The 22,770-nt window shown below is 47.8% G+C and overlaps 1 protein-coding gene across 9 annotated transcripts in view; it reads right to left on the bottom strand.

Moving 5' to 3' along the window:
- Positions 1 to 8,326: 8,326 nt before the first annotated feature.
- Positions 8,327 to 22,770, bottom strand: part of TOM1L2 (target of myb1 like 2 membrane trafficking protein) — a gene marked incomplete at its 5' end in the record, with an annotated part of 52,790 nt that continues 38,346 nt past the window's right edge. For 3 of the 9 annotated variants that reach the window (XM_082006571.1, XM_082006574.1, XM_082006579.1), the window contains 5 exons: positions 8,327 to 8,507; positions 9,037 to 9,073; positions 11,658 to 11,717; positions 19,060 to 19,146; positions 22,302 to 22,377. In XM_082006571.1, coding sequence (XP_081862697.1) covers positions 8,359 to 8,507; positions 9,037 to 9,073; positions 11,658 to 11,717; positions 19,060 to 19,146; positions 22,302 to 22,377 — 409 coding nt within the window. In that variant the 3' untranslated portion in view covers positions 8,327 to 8,358. The remainder of the gene's footprint in view (positions 8,508 to 9,036; positions 9,074 to 11,657; positions 11,718 to 19,059; positions 19,147 to 22,301; positions 22,378 to 22,770) is intronic. The other 6 variants (XM_082006572.1, XM_082006575.1, XM_082006576.1 and 3 more) reach the window with 2 other exon arrangements.

The raw sequence follows: 22,770 nt of genomic DNA, 5'->3' as shown, positions 1-22,770 counted from the left end.
GCAAGAAAAACCTTCCAGGGATCCACAACTTGCCATGGGGCGTGCAGGGGGGCCCTGTGCTCCCCACACACATCTTTGTTCGGGTCACCGGGGAGAAGCCAGGCTCCGTGGCGGCCAGAGCTTTCCCTTGGCATTCAGGAAAGCCCTTGCAGCAGCCCGTGTGCCACAGGAGGAGCGGGCAGGTTTCCAGGGCCAGGGGGATGGATGTGCTGTGGCCCTGCGAGGTTTTAGGACAGCCCCACGCCAATGTGGGGCTCACGCGCCTTTAATAACCCACGCAAGACCCGGGACACAGTTTTATTTACACACAAGGTGCAGGCAAAGCCAGATTTCGCAGGGCCCCTTCCCTCACCCCGAGCGTCCCCCTGAGCCGGAGGGTCCGTGCACCCCGGGGACCCACACACGGTTTATTCCCCCTGCTCCTGGGGATCAAAGCAAAGCAGCAGCATCCTCTGCGCAACGGATGAAGGATTAAGCACCCCGGCAGCTCCGTGGGACGGGGTGGGTTCGGAGGCCGATGGATGCCACGCGGGGTGGGGCTCCCCGGGGTAAGCTTGGTTGTGGGGCAGGGAAAACCCCGCCTGTAGGACCAGGGCCACGCAGCCAATAAGCGCAGCGGCCCGGAGTGGAGTGATTCTGCATCACGGCTCAGGGCCTGTGATTACATCATGTCGGTCCTGCGGGGATGGCAGCGGGGCCACGTGGTTGCTCCAGAGTCGCTGAGACGTTTTCCTGAGCGCAGGCTGGGAGGGAAACCGCAGGGATGAGACAGAAAACAAACCGGCCCCAGGACGGTTGGGCTCTGGCCGCCGAGCCGGCCGGGCAGGCTCGCACGGCTGCAGCGGGCTCGGGTGGCTGCGTGGGGCTCGCCGGCAGCGCGGAGCATCGCCCCGAGCTGCACCGGCGGCAGCGACAGGCTCCCGGACGTGCTGTGCTTCAGCTGCAGAGCCCAAATGCGGCAGCCCCGGGCACCCTGCATGGAGCATCCTCCATCTCTCCGCCTCTTCGCTCAGCCGGGTGGGCTCCCCCAAAACGCTGTCCCCAGCCAGACGCGAGCCCCCGGACGTCCGCCGCCCGCCAGCGCACCGTAACCCTGCGCTGAAGGCAGCCCTGCCAGCACAGGGCTCTGCTGACGTGCCCCGCTCCCAGCCCCCAGCATCCCTCGTGCTCCGGGGTTTGTTGTGCTACGGCAGAGCGCGGCGTTAATCATTACTTCATGTCGCAAACAGATTCAAAGCCTCTTCTCTCCTTCGCTACCTGTAACTCTGCTTTGTCAACTGTCCCTTCCTGAGCCACGGCTTGGGTAAACACGCAGCCCCGGCTTGGGGTTTGTTCACCCCAAGGTGAAATGGGAAAAGGCAAACACGCGTGTGGTCACCTCCCATTCACACTGGGATCCAAACTCGGTGCCCAAAGCCAAAAAGCAGCGACACGCACCCTGTCCGAGGCTCAGCCCTTGCCGGGCTCTGCAGCGCGCTCTGTGCCGGGGCTCGGTGGCCCACGGTGGGGGACGGTGATCTGTGGAAGCCCCAGCCCATGCTGGGAGCTGGCGCGGTCTCTGCGGGATCCCAGGTAGGTTTGGAGACGAGAAGCCCACCAGGGTTCACAAACCCAGGGAAGCCACACTTGGTTTGGGGAGTCACGTGTGGGGGAGCATGCGTGTGAAATGGCCCCGCATGCCCATACTGCTCTTACGCTCTTCCCTTTGCACCCGCTTTGGCCCCTGTTGAAGACAGAATGTGGGGTTAGAGGGATCTCTGCCTCACGCGTTTAACCGTGGGGCTGCAGAAGACGGCGTGGTGCAGCCCCCCGAAGGCAGCAGACCCCTGCTCTGGCCGCCTTCCCCTGGCACAGCGCTGGGAATTTATGACTTTTTGTGCGATTTCTGCTCTGTCAGGGCAGCGGTAGCTCCGCACCTTTCTCAACAGAGCTGGGCCATGAACTTACCCGAATAGATCCGACACGGAGTCAGGCACGTGATCAGTGCGATGGTAAACAAGCTGGGGCAGAGCTGGATTTAATGCATGCTAATCTGCAGCTACAAGGAGGGGAAACTCATCTTTCAAGCTGTTCCACACACACTCCTTCCCCAAAGCAGCTTTTAAACCACAGTTTTGACCTGCGTGTGTGAGATGGAGGGCATGATTCTGATACATTGGTTCGTCTTTGGCCAAAGTAATGCCACGTCACTTCTCCGGGGTTCCTAGATGGCTGCTCTTCCTTCTCCTCTGCCCATCACAACCACCGTCATAAATGAAGATGTTGGAACAAATTCCTGCCAGATGAGTCAGGAAAAGTCGCCTGGGGGCGGGAACATCACCTGCATTGCAGTGCACAACAGCTCCTTTCCCGTCATTTTCTAGGTCACTGAGGCAGGCGATCTGACGTTACGCCCCAAGGACCATCTGGCAAGCCCTGCAAGGCAGGCAGGCGTCCCCCCAAACGCCAAGGTTGTCACCCGTGTGCCCGTCTGATGTCAGCCACAAAAGATGTGCCAAAGATTTAGTGGGGAACAAATTTACCGGCAGCGGCAACACACCGCCGTGCAGAGCAAGACCCACGTAAAGACATAAAGAGCATCTTCTACTGGGGACAACCCTTCTCCCGGTGAGAATAGCCGGGTCTCTGTCAACTGGAGGAAACAGAGGATTCCCAAAAGGCTGCGTCGTGTTTTGACATCTGACAGGCACCCAACAGCAGCTACAGACCGTGCGTGTCTCCCGCGCTCACTCGTACCGTGTGTTCAGGCCGGGCAGTGAAGCAGAGCGGGACACCACCCGAGAGACAGACGGATACCATCCTCCAGGTCACACCAGTAGTGTATTTATTGGAGTATCTCACATGCAGGAACCAAAGTAGAGATGATTTCTGGAGCAAGTTAAACAATGGCAGATTAATACAGTTGTATCGTCCTTAACGTAAACATCTTCTACGTGAATACAGCAACATTTTAGTGTTGGGTTTCTTTGCTTTTTGTGTATTTTGTTTCTCTTTATATAGTCAATCTCTTTAAACAGTTATGTCCCCCTTCTCCCCCTACCCCATTCCCAAACAAAAAAATATCCAATATCTTCAGTAAATAAATATTATCCACTTTTATCTGGAAAGCCTACAGCTGTAATATACAGAGAAGCTATTACACAGGTTACATTTGTAGGGTTAACGATAGCTCATAATAACATGTACAGAATGAGGAGCTCGTACTCATAAAAACACAGAGCAGGGTTTGGTGCAGGTTTGCCGTGGGCTAAAGAGAACCAGCACCGGAGCTCGGCGTCGCTCGAAAGCCAGCCGGCTCTCGGTGAAACGCAGCCTCACCTCTCCTCTGGGTGGAGGAGCAACCTGGCGCACGCTGCGGGGAGGCTGGGGCTGGACGCCTGGGCACGGAGCAGCCAGGCACAGCCCGCTCCCGAGGCTGCAGATCGGGAGGGATGAGCGGACGGTGCTGCGCGGGCACCAGCAACGCCTCTGGGTGCCAGGCACGGGGATTCCAGCCTCCTCCTCTCTGCTGGTGGGTCAGGGGGGGTGGATGCCCCCAGCAGCTGAAGGGTTACCTCCAAGAAGGCTATAAATCCACTCACTCTTTGCCTGCTTCATTATTTCCATCAAAATAACTGTCCTGAGCTGTTTTTTTCCAGGCTAGGCTCCGCAAGCCTCGCGGTTAGTGTTCAGGAGGTAAACAATGACTGAGCCGGCTGAGGCTGGCCTGGGGATGGAGATAGCACACCAGTTCCCACTCCACAGGACTCCCAGCAGCCGCAAGAGACCTGGCAGCTCATCGGATGAAAAAGACTGCTGAAAACGCTGCTGTTTGCTCTCCTGGTCTGCATGTCCTGTCCTCATGGGTGAAAGCAGGAGAGCATTGAATAGAGAGGACCAGGAACAGGCTGCGTTGGCCGGGGTGCCGGGAGAGCGTGGGCCCAGCTCCTGCGGCTGCGTACAGAGGGGGACCATCACCCCTGCCCTGGGTCTGAAACCACTGTCTGGATCTGTTCTTCCACCACTGGAGGGAAACATCTCGCCACCACAGCCAGCTCTGCTGAGTCCTCCATTTAAAAGTGGAAACAGCCAATGTATCCCATTAAAAAAAAAAAGCCGAACGGAGTCTAACGAATGGAAACCCCCACTAAAATCCCTCTTCAGCTTGGAAGTGTAACAACAGCCCTGAAAACAGCAGAGCTGATTTCATCAGCACATTTCAGCGACGGAGGCTGTGATAATCGGAAGGGGAAAGTTATGTTGGAGGCTACATGAGGGTCCCGGTAAGGACCGGTCTCTGCATTTATGCTGTTCCCTTTAAGAGACACCGTGCTACGTTTTTATGAGCAATTCTCCTATGAGCCTTACCTACATACTAAACACCCTAAATGTCTGTACAGCACATTGTTATCTACTACACCTGCCAAGGATGCAGCTGAAATCTACACATAACAATTAAAAAACCCGAAAGGATGTATTTAAATAGAAACCATTAATTTCTTACATCTCAGTACATGAAGGGTTAACAGAAGAGGTTAAAAAACACACCAAAAAGAAAATATATAGACAAAATAAATATTTTAACCTAGAATAGGGTATGATTAGAACTTACAAAGGACCCCAATAATAATTTAGTGTCATTGAGAGTCAAGCTGTGATTCCTAATATGCCTCGAAAGCGCTGGGACGGTATTTCTTATGGAAAGTGGATCAGGCTGCAGCTCCATCCCTCTTCTCGAAAGCATCGGAGCCACACAAGCCCTCTGCCCACTTGCACAGAGGAACCACTCAGAGTGAAAGCAAAGGAAGAATAAATCGAGAGGTTGGTCTTCTGAAGTGAAAAACCCCTTCCCTTTCCCTCAAACAGTATCCACCACTCAGGTTTTCTGCAGACCACGAGAGAATGGGGAAGATGAGAGATCCTGATACAGGACATTAGGGAAGCTCTAGCATAGCTCTTACATTTGTTAAAGAAGGTTTGGGCTAAACCATCCATTCTGCCACATGCTCTGTCCCCTTTGGTGCTTCCAGCCCCCAACGTGCTCAGGCCACAAGAGCCAGGTCTGATGGATTCGGGCTCCAAATTGAACTCATGGCAGGGCTGCGCTTTTACCAGACCCATCAAGGGTCCCAGCAAAAGAACGTTTAGCCCTTGCCCCAGGCTGGGCACACACCTCCCAAGGAAGGCATGTCCCGAGTGCTGCCCTACTTCCAGCAAAGCCACTGCTTGTGCCGACGGCACTGCCACCCCCTGCAAACACTGCCCTTGCTTTCCAGCAGATAACGTGGGGCATCAGTGCGGACCACGGAGCGCCTGAGGTTGCCAGCACAGAAGAGAGTCCCTCGAGTTGTGCCAACACACCCTCCCCTCAGACCCAGCCTTCTTGCTTCAACTCTTTTCCTACCCGGTTGGAGGGAGCAGTCACTGACAGCTCTGCAAGATCTTCCAGAAAGGGATCAAATTCTCTCTAAAGCAACAACTTGGAAGTCCCAGGACAGGTTTAGCACAACAGAAAGCAGCGGCGTTAACAGCATACGCCCCCGCCGCCCTTTTTGCTTAGGGGCGAGGGAAAAGGGCCAGCAAATCCGCAGCAGTGAGACTCTGCAGGGGGCCTCGGTGACAGCGCTGGTGATATCCTTGCCACTCAGCATCATTTGACAATGTCCCCATGCTTGAGCAATGCGATTATCTCCTCCGGCTTGGCAGGGAAGCTGGATTAACATGCTTAGAATCACCTGATGTAGCCATTTACAGGGTCAATGTGTTTCAAAGATTTAGAAGAGAAAATACACACTTAAAACACCCACAGAGCTTTTTGCATTGACAGGAATACCAACAATTCATTCTGTGCTGGCAAGTCTGCTCAGGCAATCACCAGACACTGTCTGAAATCAAATCAGCACACAACAGAAGTTTCCTCAGGTTTCTGGGAGCTGGTGGCCACATCTGACGTGCTGCAGCAAGGCAGGGTCTGGCAGGAGCTGGCAGCGGGGTGTCTGGCAGCCAGTGCCTGAGTATTGGGCTCACCTTGTGCCAAACAGCGAGGGCAGGGGGGCGAGAGCAGCAGCGCATCCATGCAACCAAGGCAGACTGTCCTGGCACTTTCCATTAGCCCCAGAGCAGATGAAATAGAGAGAAACTCTCTGCAGACCCACACAGAAGGGCTTCAACTGGGAAAAGGGCCAGCAAGTAGGGAGAAGAGGCAGCTTGATCCCCAAGCTATCTCCATCCTTAGACTGATTTTCCCCATCCACTTGCAAGCCATGCTATTTTCTGCACAGTGCAGAGCTGACAGGGAGCAGTGAGCTACGGAGCAGCGACGAGGTGCCAAGTCAGTGCCAGAGGGGTGGCAGGGCAGCCTTGCCTGGGCCCAGCTATGTACAGACAGATCCTGGAAGAGGATGCAGGCAGGGCAGGACAGAGAGGATGAGCACGGACAGCACAGAGTGACATATGACCTGGGACGGCTTGGAAATCCTGCACCAAACAACGCTTCCCTCTGAAGATTAACGTGAGCACTCTCAAAAGACCATCAGTGTTGCAATCGGACCATTTGGTAAAAGGTTTTATGTGTCCCAACCTACCAAAGCATGGTGTACCCTAGGGAGTATGTTATGAGCTGAAGTAACTATGCTTAGATAAAAACTTCTATGACTTTCACATCAGCTGCTTATAGCGCAGCTTCTTGGTCTAGAACAACTCCTGAGAGAGCTCAACACACAGCAGTATCCTGGGAAGCTCAGACATGCCAAGTCAGAACAAAGCAGCTGGTTGCCTAAGACAATGAGCGCCTTGAGGAAGAGGGGCTTGAGCGCTGCTGCCTGCATGGGTGTTCATCTGATAAAGTGCCTCTCTGTCAGGACAGGAGATTCTCCCCGCCATGCAGCGTTCCGCGCTCTCTTTGATACTGCCATCTCGCGCCACTGGCTTCCTACCAAGGAACATGCTGGGGGATGCAGTGATGGCTGGAGCTGCCTGCTCTAGCTCTGCTTGTCAGCCCAGCAAGGCAGGCACACATGCTGGAATCCCTTCTGGCAGCTCCAGGAAGAGCAGCACTCTCAGCCATGCCTCTGGCAAGCAAGGGAATATGCTTGTTTGCACAGACAGGAGGGAGACTGCGGCCCCGTAGGACTTGGGAGTTAATAAAGGGGCAGAGGTATCAAAGGACACTCCAAAAATTACAAATAGTATGGGCACAATCATTCAACACTTTCTCAGGCCCAGACCTAGAAGGAAACAAGGAGTTTCACCTCCTGCACAGGCAGGCATGGCTAACCCCTCCATGGTAACCATCTCCCTCAGCATTTTTTACAAGCCTGTGTGGGGTTTACCTCCTTTTCTCATGCCTACCACCAAGAACCGGCATGTCTATCCTACCAGGCATGGCAGGGAATCCAGGAACCTCAGTTCACACCCAGTCCATGAGCAAGTCCCATCCATCTGCATGGATGTTATTTACAACAGCTGACACAAATGCAGAGCTCTACAGTCACTGAAGAAGGAATCTAAGGTAAGGAAAAAATAACCTAGCTATTTTAAAAGGCAAACACACTAGAAAAAATCCTCATGTGACAATGCTCTCCCAAAGAGCAAAATGCTTCATGCGCTAACGTTACAGCATCCATTTAGCTCAGCGTTTTTCATTCTCGTCAACTGCCAGAGCTACTGGACATGGCCAACAGACTGCTTTCAAATTAGAGCAAGCCCAGATAAAACACAAGGAAAAAAATACCCTGTGAGATTTAGAATATGAAGTGCTGCACAAAGTGGGGAAAAGCGACCACCATATGGTACCAGGAGATGTGTGAGTGGGAGAGTAAAGGATTTTAACTTGTGAAGCACATGTTGAAAGGGGAACAGTTGTTCCTTGCTGTCGAATCTGACACGAAAGCCAATACATTAACATTTTATCTAAAAATAAAGACACACTCCTCCTGAACATTCCAGCTCAGGCAATTACATGCTGATCGACAGAGCAGTCTACTTGGCAGGACCTGCCTACAGAAGAGGATGATCCCTACATAAATTGAAGGGCAAGGCTGCTCTCTCCCCTCTGGGCTTTTGTTTCAACACAGTGTGACGTACTCATGCATTCTAAAGGGGTTTTCAGCATCAAGAGCTGGTTTTGTGCAGCTGGGATAGGAAGGATGGGATTAAGCAGTGCTGGAGAATCGTGGTCTGGCAGGAATAGTGTTGGACTTAAATAGAAAGAGTCAGCTTGTGGGGGTGGATTGTTTGGGGAGAGGGGGAAGGAGAAGCAATCTATGAAATCGGGAGGAAGAGGGTCGTTGTTAGCCAAGTACTGTGGGAGGACAAAGTGGCTGTACAGCGACATTTGCCTGCAGAACATGGGGATGGGAGGGCAGCTAAGAGCAATCTTCACAGTGCAAAGAGGGCATCCTCCGAGCGCTCTTGCTTTTTCCTGCTGGAAGGATTTGTCGGAGGGGTGGGGGCTTCCAGGGGAGGGGATGGCAGATTGGGAACCATCTCCGCTGCTTTGGCTCGCTCTTCTAAAAATTTGTCAAACTCTGCAATGCAAAAAAAGAAGGAAGACAGGTAAGAACTGGAGCTGTACGTTTAGTCCTGGGGACAGAGGTTAGTAGGGTCTGAAATTCCAGCGCCTGGTGTCCCGTCGGGCTATGTTCGCAGGCACACATACTTCTACTGACTTCCTCAGGAAAAAGTACAGACGTCCTTTGAGACACCCTAGCTCAGGCAGCAGAGGGAATCAAACCACGCTACACCATTGGCTGCGACAGAAGCAGGGAAACATCATTCCAAAGGGCTGAGTAGCTTGGGGATGCATTCCTGCTGGCACAAACACAGTGCACAGCCAAGGAAGATGGCAGGAAAGCACTTACAGCCAGGAGGGCTCCTCACACCATAAATACTAACTTTTTGCTCTGAAATGCTCTCCTCCCGCCTTTCCGAGTGCAGAAGCATTTGCTGGGGAACATCAGGCTTGGAGAAGTCAACATCTCAGCAGGGATCAAAGCAGATAATTCAGTCTGCGCACTAACCTGGGAACGGCTCATAGCCACAGGCATCTCTGCTTACCTTCACTGGTCACTCCTTCTTCCAGTTCGTCTCCTTTCTGCAATTGGAACAAAAAGGCATGTGAACACACAGGCAGCGCTTCACCTTCACTATTATCTTCTACACACATTTAATACAACTGGAAAGTTACCACTGCTCATTTCCACGTGCTGACTATTTGAACAGGGCAACCTGGGGAAAATCGCACGGCTTCCGTGTCGGGAGGCCAGTGGTAACTGACATTTCACTGCACTGCGGAGCAAAAGGATGAGAGAGTGCATCTCTGCACTAGAGATGCTTCTGCAGATTGCTGGTGAAGAGCTAAACTTTCCCCATCGGACCTGAATGGCAGCCCAGCTTCCACTTCAGACAGTAGGCCTGGTCAAAAACTGAGCTGTGTGAGTCATACAAACACTGTACAAGATGCCATCTTTTGTCACACAGTTCTTTAAAAAGTCAGGACTGTGGTTTGCATTGCGTCTTCAAATAAAATGCACTTTTAGCTGACAAAGTACACATGCCACAAAATAGTGCGGAGTGGGAGTTCATTTTAGATTTCATACAAAAATACAGCAGCTTTCCTGGCGCCCATGCTCTACAAAGACAAGGCCAGGGTGGGCTAGACGAAGGATACTGATGGGCAGTTAGTATCTGTCCATGAGACACAAAGGCTGGGATGCAGGAGGGTCAGTGCATTTCTACCAGCCGTGTGCATTTCAACATGTGAATTTCCAGCAGTGCTTTAAGAAGGAAATCAAAACTCTGAGGATGTGGCATCATCAGTTTATCAGGATGTTCAAAATGGACGAAAATACTACTTGAAAACCTCATGTTCGACCTGCTTTGAAAAAGAAAAGTATTTGTCTATACCCTGGTTTCTCTCCCAGGAGAGTGGGAAGATACTGATTGGCCTCACAAAGGGTTTTAATGCCATTTTAATGCCACCTAGCATCTACTAGCTTTCTAGTAAACTGCACAGAGGTTTCCTAAGGTACACACACTGCTTCACATGCAGAGGTACTGTTTGTTCCAATGTACCCCAAAAAGGGTAAAGAAATAAACAACAATTAGCTAACCTGATCTGTAACTTCCTCAGCTGGGAAGCAGAGAACTCAAATGAACCATTAACAAAAAAAGGAGAGGGGGAACCCAGAGCGAAAAACAAAAATCCAGTCCAAACTTTCTCAGAGGGCATCTCTAAGCTGCACCCACATATGGTCAGGATGGGGACCCAGGTATCAGGGAGAAGGGGAGCCGGTACAGTCACAGCCACAGCGCGTGAGATCTCCAGGCTTGTGCAGGCATTTACACGGCACTTCTCTCCTTTGCTCTTTTTGAGCAAGACTATCTAGGGGATGACAGATGTACAGAGCTACCTCGATATGTCTCCATAAGATCTTCTCTCCTGCTAAATTAATTTAAATGGCAAAGACAAAAGTTTTTTTTTTAAGCAGAGTGGGCATGCTACATTTACTGTATTTCTTTAACAAAATGAGGCCAGTTTGTAATTAAATTTGAAAATGACTGCCTGTACCAAGGCCTGAAAAAACTACCTGCAGCTGAAAATCAGTGATGTTTCAAAGACAGCCAGTCAGCCTGCCAAACTTGAACACTGAAACCCAGAATCTGTTTAAGCACTTCAGGCAGCTTTGGAGAGCAGGAGCATTTTCTTCCTTTCAGTACAGTCAGCTGCTCCGGTGCTGGAGCGGAGGGCTGACATGCCGGAGCACGCCTGCAGCACCGCTGCCAGAGCTGGGGAACGGAGCCTGAACCCTGAGCAGGCAATAGCAAGGCGCTGGGGGAGACCTCAAGGAGTAGGGAGTGATCTAGGGACAATATCTGAAGTCATAAGAAGTAACGGAAAGAGACAATCCTTAGGGATATGGTGACCACAAGGAAACAGTTCAGTTCACTAAAACCATGTTTAAAAGAACAGTCCGAAGCGCAACCCACCACCGGTCCCCAAAATGCATTTGGTTAATTTGAGTCAGATGCTTACATTAAAAAAAGAGACCAGAAGAAATGCGTACTAGCCGTACCACTGTTTAAATCAAACGTGCATTGGTACAGCAAAACAAACTCGAGAATGAAGAAAAAGCTACTTTTAGTTCTGTCTTTTGTTTGTTTGTTTGTTTAATAATTACCAGACAATAATAATATAGGAAAAACTGAAAGTTATAAACATTGAAGAGAGACTGTTATAAACTTTTATTATTACTATTATGAAACATGGCAAGCAATCATGCCTCAACCTAAGCATGTACTTAGATCCTGTCAAAGCTAATGCAGCCTTAAACATGCACTTCAAGTCTGGTGGAGAACACAGGTAAACTTCAGCACATGTTTAAATGTCTTCCTATATGGGGACAGAAACACACGATTTCTGGAACACATGCTGTTCTGTGATGTTAAGATGGAGAAGTGAAAATAAAACAACTCAGAAAAAAATGTTTTGATTGAATTGCTGAACATGACCCTATCTCCTCCTGCTTAGATATTCCCTTTGAAGGGAAATGAGCTATATGATTTGGAAATTCCACTGCCTCCTGTTACGACAAGTACCAGTAACTCAGCAATGCATTGAAAGTTATCCGTACAAGTGCTATTGCTCATGTGAAAAATGAAAATATAAAGAGTCTCACCAAGTCGGTACTGAGCCACTCCTCAATGTCATCCATGACAGAGGACTGTGCAACAGGGATCTAGGGAGTGCAGCGAGAGAACAGCAAGGCAGGCAAAAACCAAAACACATCCACAATCATGGCCACAGAGCGATGGAAAACGCCAGAAATAAGATTAAAAACAAAACAAAAACAAAGATGTAAGATGTGCTGGAACAGAAAAAGGCAACAAAATATAAATGGCATTTCAAATAAAGAAACACTTGGAAAGGAAATTATGAACAACAAGGCTAAAAAAAACCAAGAGAAAGATTATGGGGAATGACGTGACTTGATGCCAGCGCAAGACGGGTAACTTCTCGACCACATATTAAAACCATCAAGATGGACTGATGATTCTAATCTTGATCGTGAAAAGCTTTTAAGGGTAGAATACTGGATATCAGTTAGGTTTTGGAATGTTAAATTTACACCTTTTATTTTTAAAATGGGTATTAGCTACAGTGAAGGGTTAGCAAAAAAAGGGCTTAAAGTCTTCAGGCACCACTCCTACGAAAACAATTTGATTTTCTCCGCAGGTGGAGGCAGTCAGAGCTCAGGGTACACAGTCATGTTTCCTTCCAGATCCTTCCTCCTCCCACCCCACCACCGAGCTTTGGCAAGCCTCAGCACACCAGTTTAAAGCAAAACTGTCCCGGCTCCGCAGCCCCACTCCTCTGCCAAAGGTGACCCTCTCGTAGTGGAGGCAGCAGAACCCAACGTGTGCCAGTGCAAAGTCCGGAGTCTCACAGGTGAAGGTGAGGAGGAGGATGGGGCAGCAGCTCCTGGCGCAGGCAGAGGAGGAGAGCACAGCACGCGCTCCTCTCCCCTCTTGCTCCAGCACCGGCAACACCTTGCAGTGCTGCAGCAAGGCTCACCAGAGCCGGCCCGTCAGGCCTCCAGGGATGGTTTAACAAAAAGGCATGGAAGGTTTGCCTCTCCTCCTGCAATAAAACCGCTCACGTTACGCTGTGCGATTGCGACAGGCAGCGCAGATGCAGCGCGCCAAGTGCTGAAGTGCAGCTATTTCACAAAGCACTACAGGCAACTGGGTCAGCGAAGGGAAATTACCATGTATTAGGTGTAGAATTTCCTGATTTAACTACACCGCTTAAATATAACAGAGAGCTGCAGAAGTAAACAGGAAAACACCATAATAGCTCTCGTAAGGACACCCAGAAAAACACTTGGAAAGCAATGTCAGACACGCAGATTCCAGGCCAGAGCACGGCAGCCAAGCAGCAGGGCTGGCAGGCAAGAGAGCTCGTGGTGCTGGAGAGGCTCTTCTAGGAAGAAAAGGTGTCAGGGGTTGTCCACAGCTTTGCCTGAAACTCCTTATGGGAAGGAGAGCTGAAAGAGGCTCTGCAAATGAATTTGCTGGGAGATGTAGTTTTCTCAGGGACTTCTGGCAGAGGAAGACAGACGCTGAATTACAGAGGCAGCAGCACAGGCTGACACTGCTTAGCAGAGCTCCTCAAGAGTTTTTTTTTCTAATTGAGTGGCCCTTTGCACTGAGGAGGTCAGTTAAACCCTTGCTTGAGGTGAGGTCTGCTAAGGTGGGTTAGTTTTGTCAAAGGACTGGAAATCCAGGGCTCAATCCAAGGCATCACCCACCAAGAGAGGCACCGGGAAGACGGCTTGGCTCCAACTCTGCAGGTTGCTGGACAAAGTGCACGTGACAGATCCAAGAAGGGTCAGAGGTGCAAGTTATCATTTTGCTTTCAGCTAATACATGAAGATGCCAAACAGAAGATAAGTTCCCACAGCTTTCTTTGGAATGGGACAGATGTAGGATAATTGCCCCTTTTTAATTTGCAATGGTGAGCTGAATCATGCATGTACAACACTAACGCAGCGTGCTGAAGCTGCTGCGAGCTGGCCCAGATAGCCATTAACGAGAGGACGGCTCTGTAGACATCTTCCAGCAAGTTCCTTCCCAAGGACAAGTTGCATCTTGTTGAACTGGCTTGTTAGTTTAACAGCTTTGGAAAATACTGGCTTCAGAAATACAAAGCAATGAATTTATTCAGCCTACAGCAGCCTAAAACCTACTGCCGAAGTTTCACTGCTGTCTCTCTCCTGTATTGCTTAACACTCTGCACAATAAGTAACGCTTTGGTAGGTGTAGCCTTCAGAGCTGTTGGCTAGTTTGCAGCTCAGAAAGGTACTTACGTTTTTTTAAGGATAAGAAAATCTGTATGGAGAGGAGGAGGTAAACAGAAGAGATTTTTTATTTTTCTTTGAACAAAATAAAAGCAGGCGTTCTAAAAAGCATGGTGGTACTGTGGTCCCTGTATTAGGAGGGACAGCAATTCAAATCTTGGTTATCCTGAAAACACAAGAGATGACTGAGAAAGTAATGGATTCCTGAGAATTGCACGACTCAAGTTTGCAGGAGTCCTTGAAGAACAGCTCAGCAGTATAGGAGTCTGCGCTGCTGTGTTTTGTGAGATTAAAAAAGAAAAAAAAGGAATTCTACTTTCAGACAGTCCTACTTTATATAACAAACAAACAAAAACCTCAGAAGTGCAAGAACACTTCTCACAGGTCATATGTAAGAAGCAGAGAGAGCTGCAAGATAAACGTTTGAGCATGTCAGCTGTTTGCTGGTCAGCACTGGCCTTTTAAAAAGCTTCCCCATCTTCCAGCACGCTTACAGGAGAGCCAAGGGTTTGTATCTATTGCTCCTTCCGTGCTCAAACTTCCAATTTACTCAGACTCTGAGCCCCATTTTCCCCATAAAACATGGATTAAATGTATCAAGTTTAATTTGTTCAAGAATAAAGTGTGTGTGTGGGGGAACTCTCAAGAGTAACCGTATGTTTTAAAGTATTTTAACTATAACGTTTTACCATTTATATTTCATTGGAAACTGACCACACACAGAAGTTCATTTGTTGCCAGTCAGTTGTATATTTGGCAAGTTTCCCCCTTCCACAAGCCCCAAACTGAAAAATGTGGAGGGGAGTTTTGTGAAAACTAATCCCCTAAAACACAACAGAAGCAATGTAAAAATAAATTAGCTAGTTTACACATTCAAAAGACAAAATTTTGGGGAAACAAACAGCAGTGGCAGCCACACATTACATGGAAATGGCTCCAGAATGCGATACTGTCTTGTTAATACTTTGATTATGCAAACATACATGGCCTAGTGAAGCTCTCTGTCTTGGCAAGACAGCTCCCTAGATAGTCAGTGTTGGCTGCAAGAGCTGTTTTTATAATGATATTGTGATTTCATTTTTAAAAGTCTATACTCAAAGTAAATGGAAATTAAGTCACAAAAGATTTTTGGGGTACTTTAAGCAACTGGCTTTAATTAAAAGTTGGGCTCGTTGTTCGAATTCTTTTTTTTTAGTTTTTGGAAAATCCTACAAATGGGATCATCTCAACAGTCCTGAAAGGAAAAAGGAAAAGGAGGGCTGGGAGAACAAAAGCAAGCGTTCAATCCCACAAAACCCACTGGAACCCAGAATTCAAGTTCATACTCATCTAAGTTAGACTGTGTTGGTGTTCTCACTAGCAATCAAAAGCCAAAGAGTATTGCCAATATATTTCCTCAGAAGTCATAAAATCCAATATTCTACCCTTAAAAAGACAGTTTAAGGTTATTATTATCACATTTTATTTCTATTAAAAGTGATCCCACTGGAAAAGCAGCAGGTATGAAATGACAATTCAGGTCTCCAGGTGAGCTCATTAATGTTCTTAAAATGTTTAACAAGGTTCATGCTAATTGTTACTAGACTACTGTCTTGTAGTAGCTTAGTTAATTCCACTTCTTTCTGTACGTTTAACAAAGCTGACACCAATACTTATTAACTGCTATTCACTCCCCCCGTTAGTTAGCAATAGTAAAGAAAGGTCTGTCATTCCTATGGTAGCAGAAGGAGAGCACTAAGGTGCACACTAGCAGTCTACTCCAGCTTACTACTACAGCCTTACCATCTATTTAAACCTGTTGTGATCGTGAAATAGCTCCCTGCCCTCACTATTAGAACACATTTGACTTTACATATAAGGACTGAATTAGCTACTTGATTACTTGTAACTGCATTTAGACATCGCATAGGTAGGGAAGGCAAGCGCTCAGGTGCAGTATGTTCCCCAACACAGCCTGTTGTGCCCGTACAACAGCCAGCCACTCTGGATCTGATAGGCATGTCCAGACACCAAAAGCTTTCGTTCAGATTGTCCTTGTTAAGAGTGCTCTGTGAAACGCCGGCCATGGCCAGACAGGTAACGAAACCCACGTGGTCTTCAGAACAAGGGAACATGCCTGCTTGCCTTCAAAAGGGAGAAGGATCCTACCACACAGAAGAAATGAGATCTTCACACGTTTATTTCTCAGTTTGTCCACAATTCAAGCAATTTAGTCTCCAACGAGATGATGTATTTCAAGAGTCTCATGTTACCCAAGTCATTTCCACATCTTAGATCCTATCTCCCTATTGAAGGCATACATAGCGGCATCCCACTTTGTTACGAATTAACAACATCTCAGCAAAGGTCTCATTCAACCTTTACTCATGCACCTTTACTACAGAGAGGAATCTCCTCTGTAGCCAGGCATGCCGCTGGTGGTCCAGATGCAATGCTGAAAGTTGTTTGTATCACTTTTCTGTGCATTCTGGTTCAGTTTCATTCCTCCCCTGCCACTGTCCCAAAGTCTCTGTCCTGATGCGGTGGCTTAAGCAATACCCGCTTCTCACTTTTGTAATAAATATCCATTTGGCATGTGAGCAGGATGACAGATTATTCTAACAAATGAATATATTCATGCAAATCTCAATAGCTGCCCAAATTCATGAGAAGGGAGCTGGAATTACCTGCACTAAAATGTGGTGGCCTTATGGTAAAGTCTGTGCCTAAGAGCTGCTGATACAGACTCCTGTATGACACCTGCATGGCCTAACTTGCAAAAACCCAGACCTTACACTGCAAACAGATCTGGTACTGGAACATCTCAGCTAACATGCCTAAGTCACGTTTGAACCAGGAACATTTTCTGCAGTTATCATTTTGTCTACGTTATTTTTGTAGGCATAGCTGGAATGGATAAAGGTGTGGTTTGTGTCTCCGCCATCCTGGCATCACCTTGTCAGCAGAACTAAGCTGTAGATTAAGCTGAAACAGAACCAATGCTGCCAAATGCACTGGGAGAGTACACACGGAGCCCTGGATGACCCTCCCTCTGCAAAGGTGTGTTGGTGAACCGGGATCCACAGAAAAGAATTGGGAAGAACTCAACCCTAAGCTTAAACTTGTTTGGAAAGAACAACGTCAGGTCATAAGGTACCACTTATGAGTACCACTCCGGCAGGTAGAGAACACCCTTTCAGTGGTCTCAGTGTTGTACTGGCACAGGTAATGGCAATGTCAGCTCACTGCTCTCTTCCCCCTCATCTCAAAAGTACAAAAAGTTACCAAAGAATGTGCACATCAAGTTCATACCTGGAATGCTAGTTATTCCACTGGTACTGCAAATGCTACAAAGTCGTATTAATAAATACGGTTAAGAACTACAGCCAGTTAAGAGAGAAACGGAGTTAATGATTAGTTTAGTTTTATTTTAGGTATTTCTCTCTCATATTGAGCATACAAACAAGGTGACAAGCTTGTAAGAGCAACAACTGGCTGGACAGCCAGACCCCCTTCCCTCCCCAAATCCATATGCCTCCATGAATGCTGCAGTATCCTTTTTCCAGACTGAATAACCACAAGCCAATGAACGAATATTGTGTTTGTTTTTTTTAATAAAGCAGTGGTGTGAGTGGTATGAACAGTAGGGGTGCTGATTTCATGCTTCCCTGCTCCTGTAAACAGTGGACAGGCAAAGATGAGGAACTAACTCAATCACTGGATTATTCATTATGGATGAACATCTAACAGTGGCACAGCACATCTCTGGCTGCAACAGAGCCACTGAACAGCAAGAGCCTCTGTGAACCACAGTCAACAGTATCAGAGGCAAAGCAAGCGCTGCTCACTTTACAGCTCTTTGACTCTCATGTTACGAGCTGTGGGTCTCTGACAAGCACTGAAACGAAACTCTGGCTCCCAAGGATCTGTACCTACAGCTGGGCTTACCCACATGTGCTAGCCGACACAGAACTGCTTTTGGGTGCTTGCACAGGCAGGCAGATCCAACCATATATATGCACTGTGCATGCACCAGCCATGCAAAATTATGACAAATTCACAAGATGGCCCTCAGAAATAATCTGCATTAGCCCTAAGTCTAGAAGAATAAATGGAAAGCGTTTCACAGAGTTGGTGCATTTTGATATTGCGTGCTCTGGATTTTCTCAACCTTAAACTCTCTGGGATGTTTCTCTTTTTAAGCACTGAGCAGCTTAGTCTGGGACATTCAAGGCTTCCCTGGATTGAGGCATTCCTGCTCCATGGGCCTCCTGCTGCCCAGCCCCACATGCTGGACTGCAAGCACACCCCAGCCCAAAGGGAGTTCTGCACTGCACCCTTCTGAACTCAGCTGCAGTCAGGACTGCCTCAGAAGGACTTTGTACAGTTAGGTCACATTACTGGTACTAATCTCAAACGCTTAAAGTGATGGGTTATGTCATCCAAAAATACAAAATTGGTCTTAGAACTTGGCTTTAAGGCATAGCTGAGGCTATTTTTTATCTACCTCTGACTTCTGCACTTAAAGCAGGCTTTTGAACTTCTCTCTGCAACCATGTTGATGAAGGACAACTTGAAACAAGGTCAAAACGTGCACCGATTCAGGGATCTTCAGAAGCTTGATTTTATCAGAGCCCTGGCATCACTAGACATGGGAATTAAATCCTTAAAGCCAGAAACACTATTGTACGTTTTGGAGTCTGAATCCTAATGTCAGCGAGGTAGAAGATGTCAATCTGGGTAGCAGTTATCCAATTCCCTTCTTTTCATAAAGAATTATCCCTACATGACTCAATTCAATTAGGTATGATCCTACAACTTCCATATGTTTATTCCAGTCCACGAAGTTAAGCACTACCAGAAAAGGCTGCTTTAAAGATGTGTAGAAATTGTCCTCTTTATGAACAAGATCCGTGAGACTTGTGTTTATCCCTCGAAAAGTGGATACTGCATAAATAAATCAAGACAGTATAAGGAACCAATTGGATCCCCAGGCCTCTTCTGAAGGTGATGCGGCCTACAAATGATTCAGCTGGTTACAGGCCTTTGTGTTGTATAAAGCAGAAATTGGTGCAAATCTTTCCCTTTGCCCCAGGTAATGATGTAGGTGGGAAATAAACTCCTTGTACTGTCTGATTTAAGTGGTTCAGTAGGGCAGGATGAGAGGTGAATGGAGGATAGTTATTCTAGGTAAAGGGACTGGGGTGGGTAGTAGGAATCGCTTCACTGGTGAAGTCCTCACCATTCCTTGTGTAATTAGCCACTTGTCTATGGGCTCCATGTCTGAGTTCCCACCTTTACCTCTCCTCTGTGTTGAGAACAGAAAGGTCCATAAAGAGAGAAACCACAGCAACAACCCGTGATAAAGTAATGTAACAGCATCAAGTTAAAAACTTCACATACACATAGACACACAGAGTTGCCTGCAGTAGCTTCTGGCAGCAGCTGTATCCCCCTCTGCTGCTTGTCAGTCCTGTCTGTGGAGGGACAGGCCTCACCCCGACCTCTGCACTTCCTACAGACAGTTCACAGAATTTTAGCACTTCCTCCATAATAGTGATATTAAAAAAAAAAAAACAAAAACACTAATACTGAGGCTGATGTTTGACATCTTCTTAGAAGAAGAAAAAATGTAGGCTATACAAGCTACTAAAAATCAGTCAGACTTTAATGGATACACTCGCATGTGCTGTGGAGTTTCCCTTGCTTACGAAGCTGTGAGTTGCAGCACACCCTACTTACCTCCTTGATCTCAGCAGACAGACTCTGCCCCAAACACTAGCAGTACGACAGCTCTAATGATGGCGCTGAGCAGGAGGGTAAGTAATGGCAGTTTACTGCAGTCTTCTGGCAGTCTTTCAAACTGCCCCTCTCTAAAAGCGGCAGAGGTTAAAAGGACCGCTGATGCATCCAACTGCAACGCGGAGCAGGTTGCAAGTTGCAGACCGCATGGCACAGCAACACAAAGACTCTCAAGATGGCTTCTTGTCCTTCAGCATCTCATCTGGGAGCCAGGGCCCAGAAGCAGAGTAATTTCTAGCTCTGGAGAGGCTTGCTTGGGACCGGCAGAGCGCAGTGGTTCCAGCCCACCGACCCTGCCAGAACTAGGCTAGCTCAGCAGAAAGCCCCTGATGTGTTTACCCAGATACCCGTATACATGAGATACCTCTCCTGTCCCCATTACCACAGATAATGAGAATCAGCTGTAATCTTTTATGCCTCATTTCAGTACTTGTGCTGAGAAAAAAACAGGGGCAAAAATCACTCCAACTTCATCTACTATCTGTGTAACACCAGAGAATTGTTTCTTGGACACCTCTCCTCCCAGTTGTGATCATGCAACAACTCTGTGGCAGCAAAAGCAATTCCCAACATGGAAAAGCAATATTAAGAAAACCGTATTTTTAGCTCCTCTTCTTTCCAGCTGCTAAATCATATTAAAAGACAGCTAATGCCACGTGATCAGCCATCTCTCTACAGATCATTCTGAGAATGACTACATTAGAAATGTCGGATGTGCTGAATTTTACCACTGGACAACTGTGCTGGAACAAGATGTGTGTGAAGAATGTGTTGTGAAGCTTCTGGCTCCTCCCTAGAGCTATTCTTAAATTAGCTCTCTACCCAAATTAACGCATGTCTTTCGTTTACTGAGCACTGCCAGTTTTTTGCTACACATGCTGGGGCTGGTAACTTTAGGAGAGTTTAATTTTTATTTCCTTTAAGAAGAGACAGCCACAAGCCTCATTAACACTTGACAAAAAGTAGTGTTTACCAATTCCAAAAGACTGCATTTCAAAACAAGCTATTCTGATTACACGATACAGTCATCAGGACCTTTGAAAAGAGGCTGAAAGTCTCTACAACATCTCAGAGCCCAAAGTTCCACAACCCATAAAGTGTTTGCCCCAAAAAACTTTGACTGTCAAGATTAGCTCAGACACAGCCCTTTGAACTGACACCACTTCAGGCAGAGCAGCAGCTTTGCTGGTGTGAATGACACATCTCATTGGTGCCTCAAGCAGAATTGGCTGAGAACAAAAGCGTTAATAAATAAGGACATGACCCTGTGGCCACCAAGGGAATATAGCCCCCTTGACCAGTAGCTAAATGCAAGCCCCTTGCATTTGGTTAGCCAGGAACAAAGAGCAGAATCTCAAATCCTTTCCCAGGTCCTGACAATAACACAGCTCAGTGATACTGGGGGCTTGGGTTGTCACACTGGCTTCAGGAATTCCTCTTTCACCCACCTTCATATACTCCTGCCCCTGCCTCCCCATGCTTCCCCTTTTTCTTACCCCAGTAAGTACTGCTGGCATGAGTTTTTCTGGGGCCGAGCTTGAAACTGGTCACGGGGATGATCTGGGTTATAAATAACCCTTTTTTGCAGGAGGACAGGAACAAGCAGACAGATTTGCAGGGTGGGAGGATGCTCCTTAAAAAATCATTGCTGAAGCCCTGCTACCACTGAACTATGGCCCAGGCAGGCAGGCAGCTGTGATCTGACCCCAGCTGGCTCCAAAAGCAAATTCTCCCTGGCTCAGAGCACAAGCTGCCAGGCATGCCAGCTGCCCCCAGCACTCCCATTTCCACTTATGAAAGAACCAGGGAGGGATCAGCCAAGGAATGGGGAGGCAATTCTCCATGGAGGGAGCCGTGTGCATGCTGCACTAGCTCTCCTATGCTACACTGGCTCTGCCATGCTCCCTAGTGGTCAGTACAGACCAAAATTAGACTAGGAAAAGGCTCTGAACTTAGTCATCTAAAAACTTACACACAGCTGAGTACTAAAGAGCAGGACAGTTTTAAAAAAACAGGGGGTAGAAAGGGGTTGAGGGACGATCTGAAAGCTCTTTTAACTTCTGCCTTCACCAAGGTGTGCAGACAAAGCTGGCCAAGCTCACTCTCTCAAACATGTTTCTAGCATCAGCTGCTGTGAGGTGGCAGTGCACAAGCCTCTTCTGCCCACACAAGACAGCAGGAGCCTGCCCTGGGACAGACAGAACAGACTGCATGCAGGGGCACTTATGGCAAGGCACATAAAACATTAAAAGTCTACATAATTTCTCCCCCTGTAACTTGCTTGTGTATCCGTACACTCAGAGCAAAGTCTAGTAGATTAAGAATGCACCAATTTTCATAAGCAAAACCAAACCAAACAAATGCACACCAGTGTTCACAAGACGTTCCCCACTTATTCTTTTCAGCAGTGATTCCAGTCAAAGAGCCAGACCCCCCAGGCAAGCTGCAAGAACACAGGAGAATTTACCCACTATGATTTTGAAGTCTTTTAGGCTGGTGTGCTAAGTAGCGGCTCTCTAGAGATCATTACTGAGCAAGTACTTGCTCCTAGATATCAATTTCAAAATAGCCAGTACTAGCATGTCACTGGAATACAGAATAAGAAGTCTAGGTCAAAGCAGCTGCCTACAGCTTGGATTCCACGCAGGGCTTCAGATAACAAAACACAGAGCAGTGACCTACCCCTCCTGTGTTCTGTTTTCGAACATCCAGGGCAGATGCTAGTCCTTTGACAGCCTGTGGATCCTCATACGTCACGCTGAAAGAAAGGAACAAACCACAGAACTAGAAGGAAGTCCAGCAGTCACCCATGCACAACACGCTTGCTACTCTGATTTACCCCCCTGGAAATCAGAAAGCACATTCTTTTTCTTAACAAGACTTCAAGTGTACCAAGTGTATTCCAAGAAGAGGAGTATGCTCTGTATGAAGACCATCCATCAGTTTCAGTGAGTGTGTTGAAGCAAAAAGAGTAAGACTGGCAAACAGGTTACGAGGCATCATAAGCATGTCCAAGAGCTTCCAGGGGACTATGAAAAGAGGCCTGATTACGGAATACGTTTTGCAAAGCTCTGAAGATGACATTTGGAAGCCTGAATTTGACGTGTGCATGTGGGGAGGCAGAGGGAGACTCAAAGACAGATGAAACATA

Source organism: Phaethon aethereus (genome assembly GCF_964289735.1).
Source record: "Phaethon aethereus genome assembly, chromosome: 15".
Classification (NCBI taxonomy): Eukaryota; Metazoa; Chordata; class Aves; order Phaethontiformes; family Phaethontidae; genus Phaethon; species Phaethon aethereus.
This window is presented reverse-complemented; position numbering and strand designations above follow the sequence as displayed.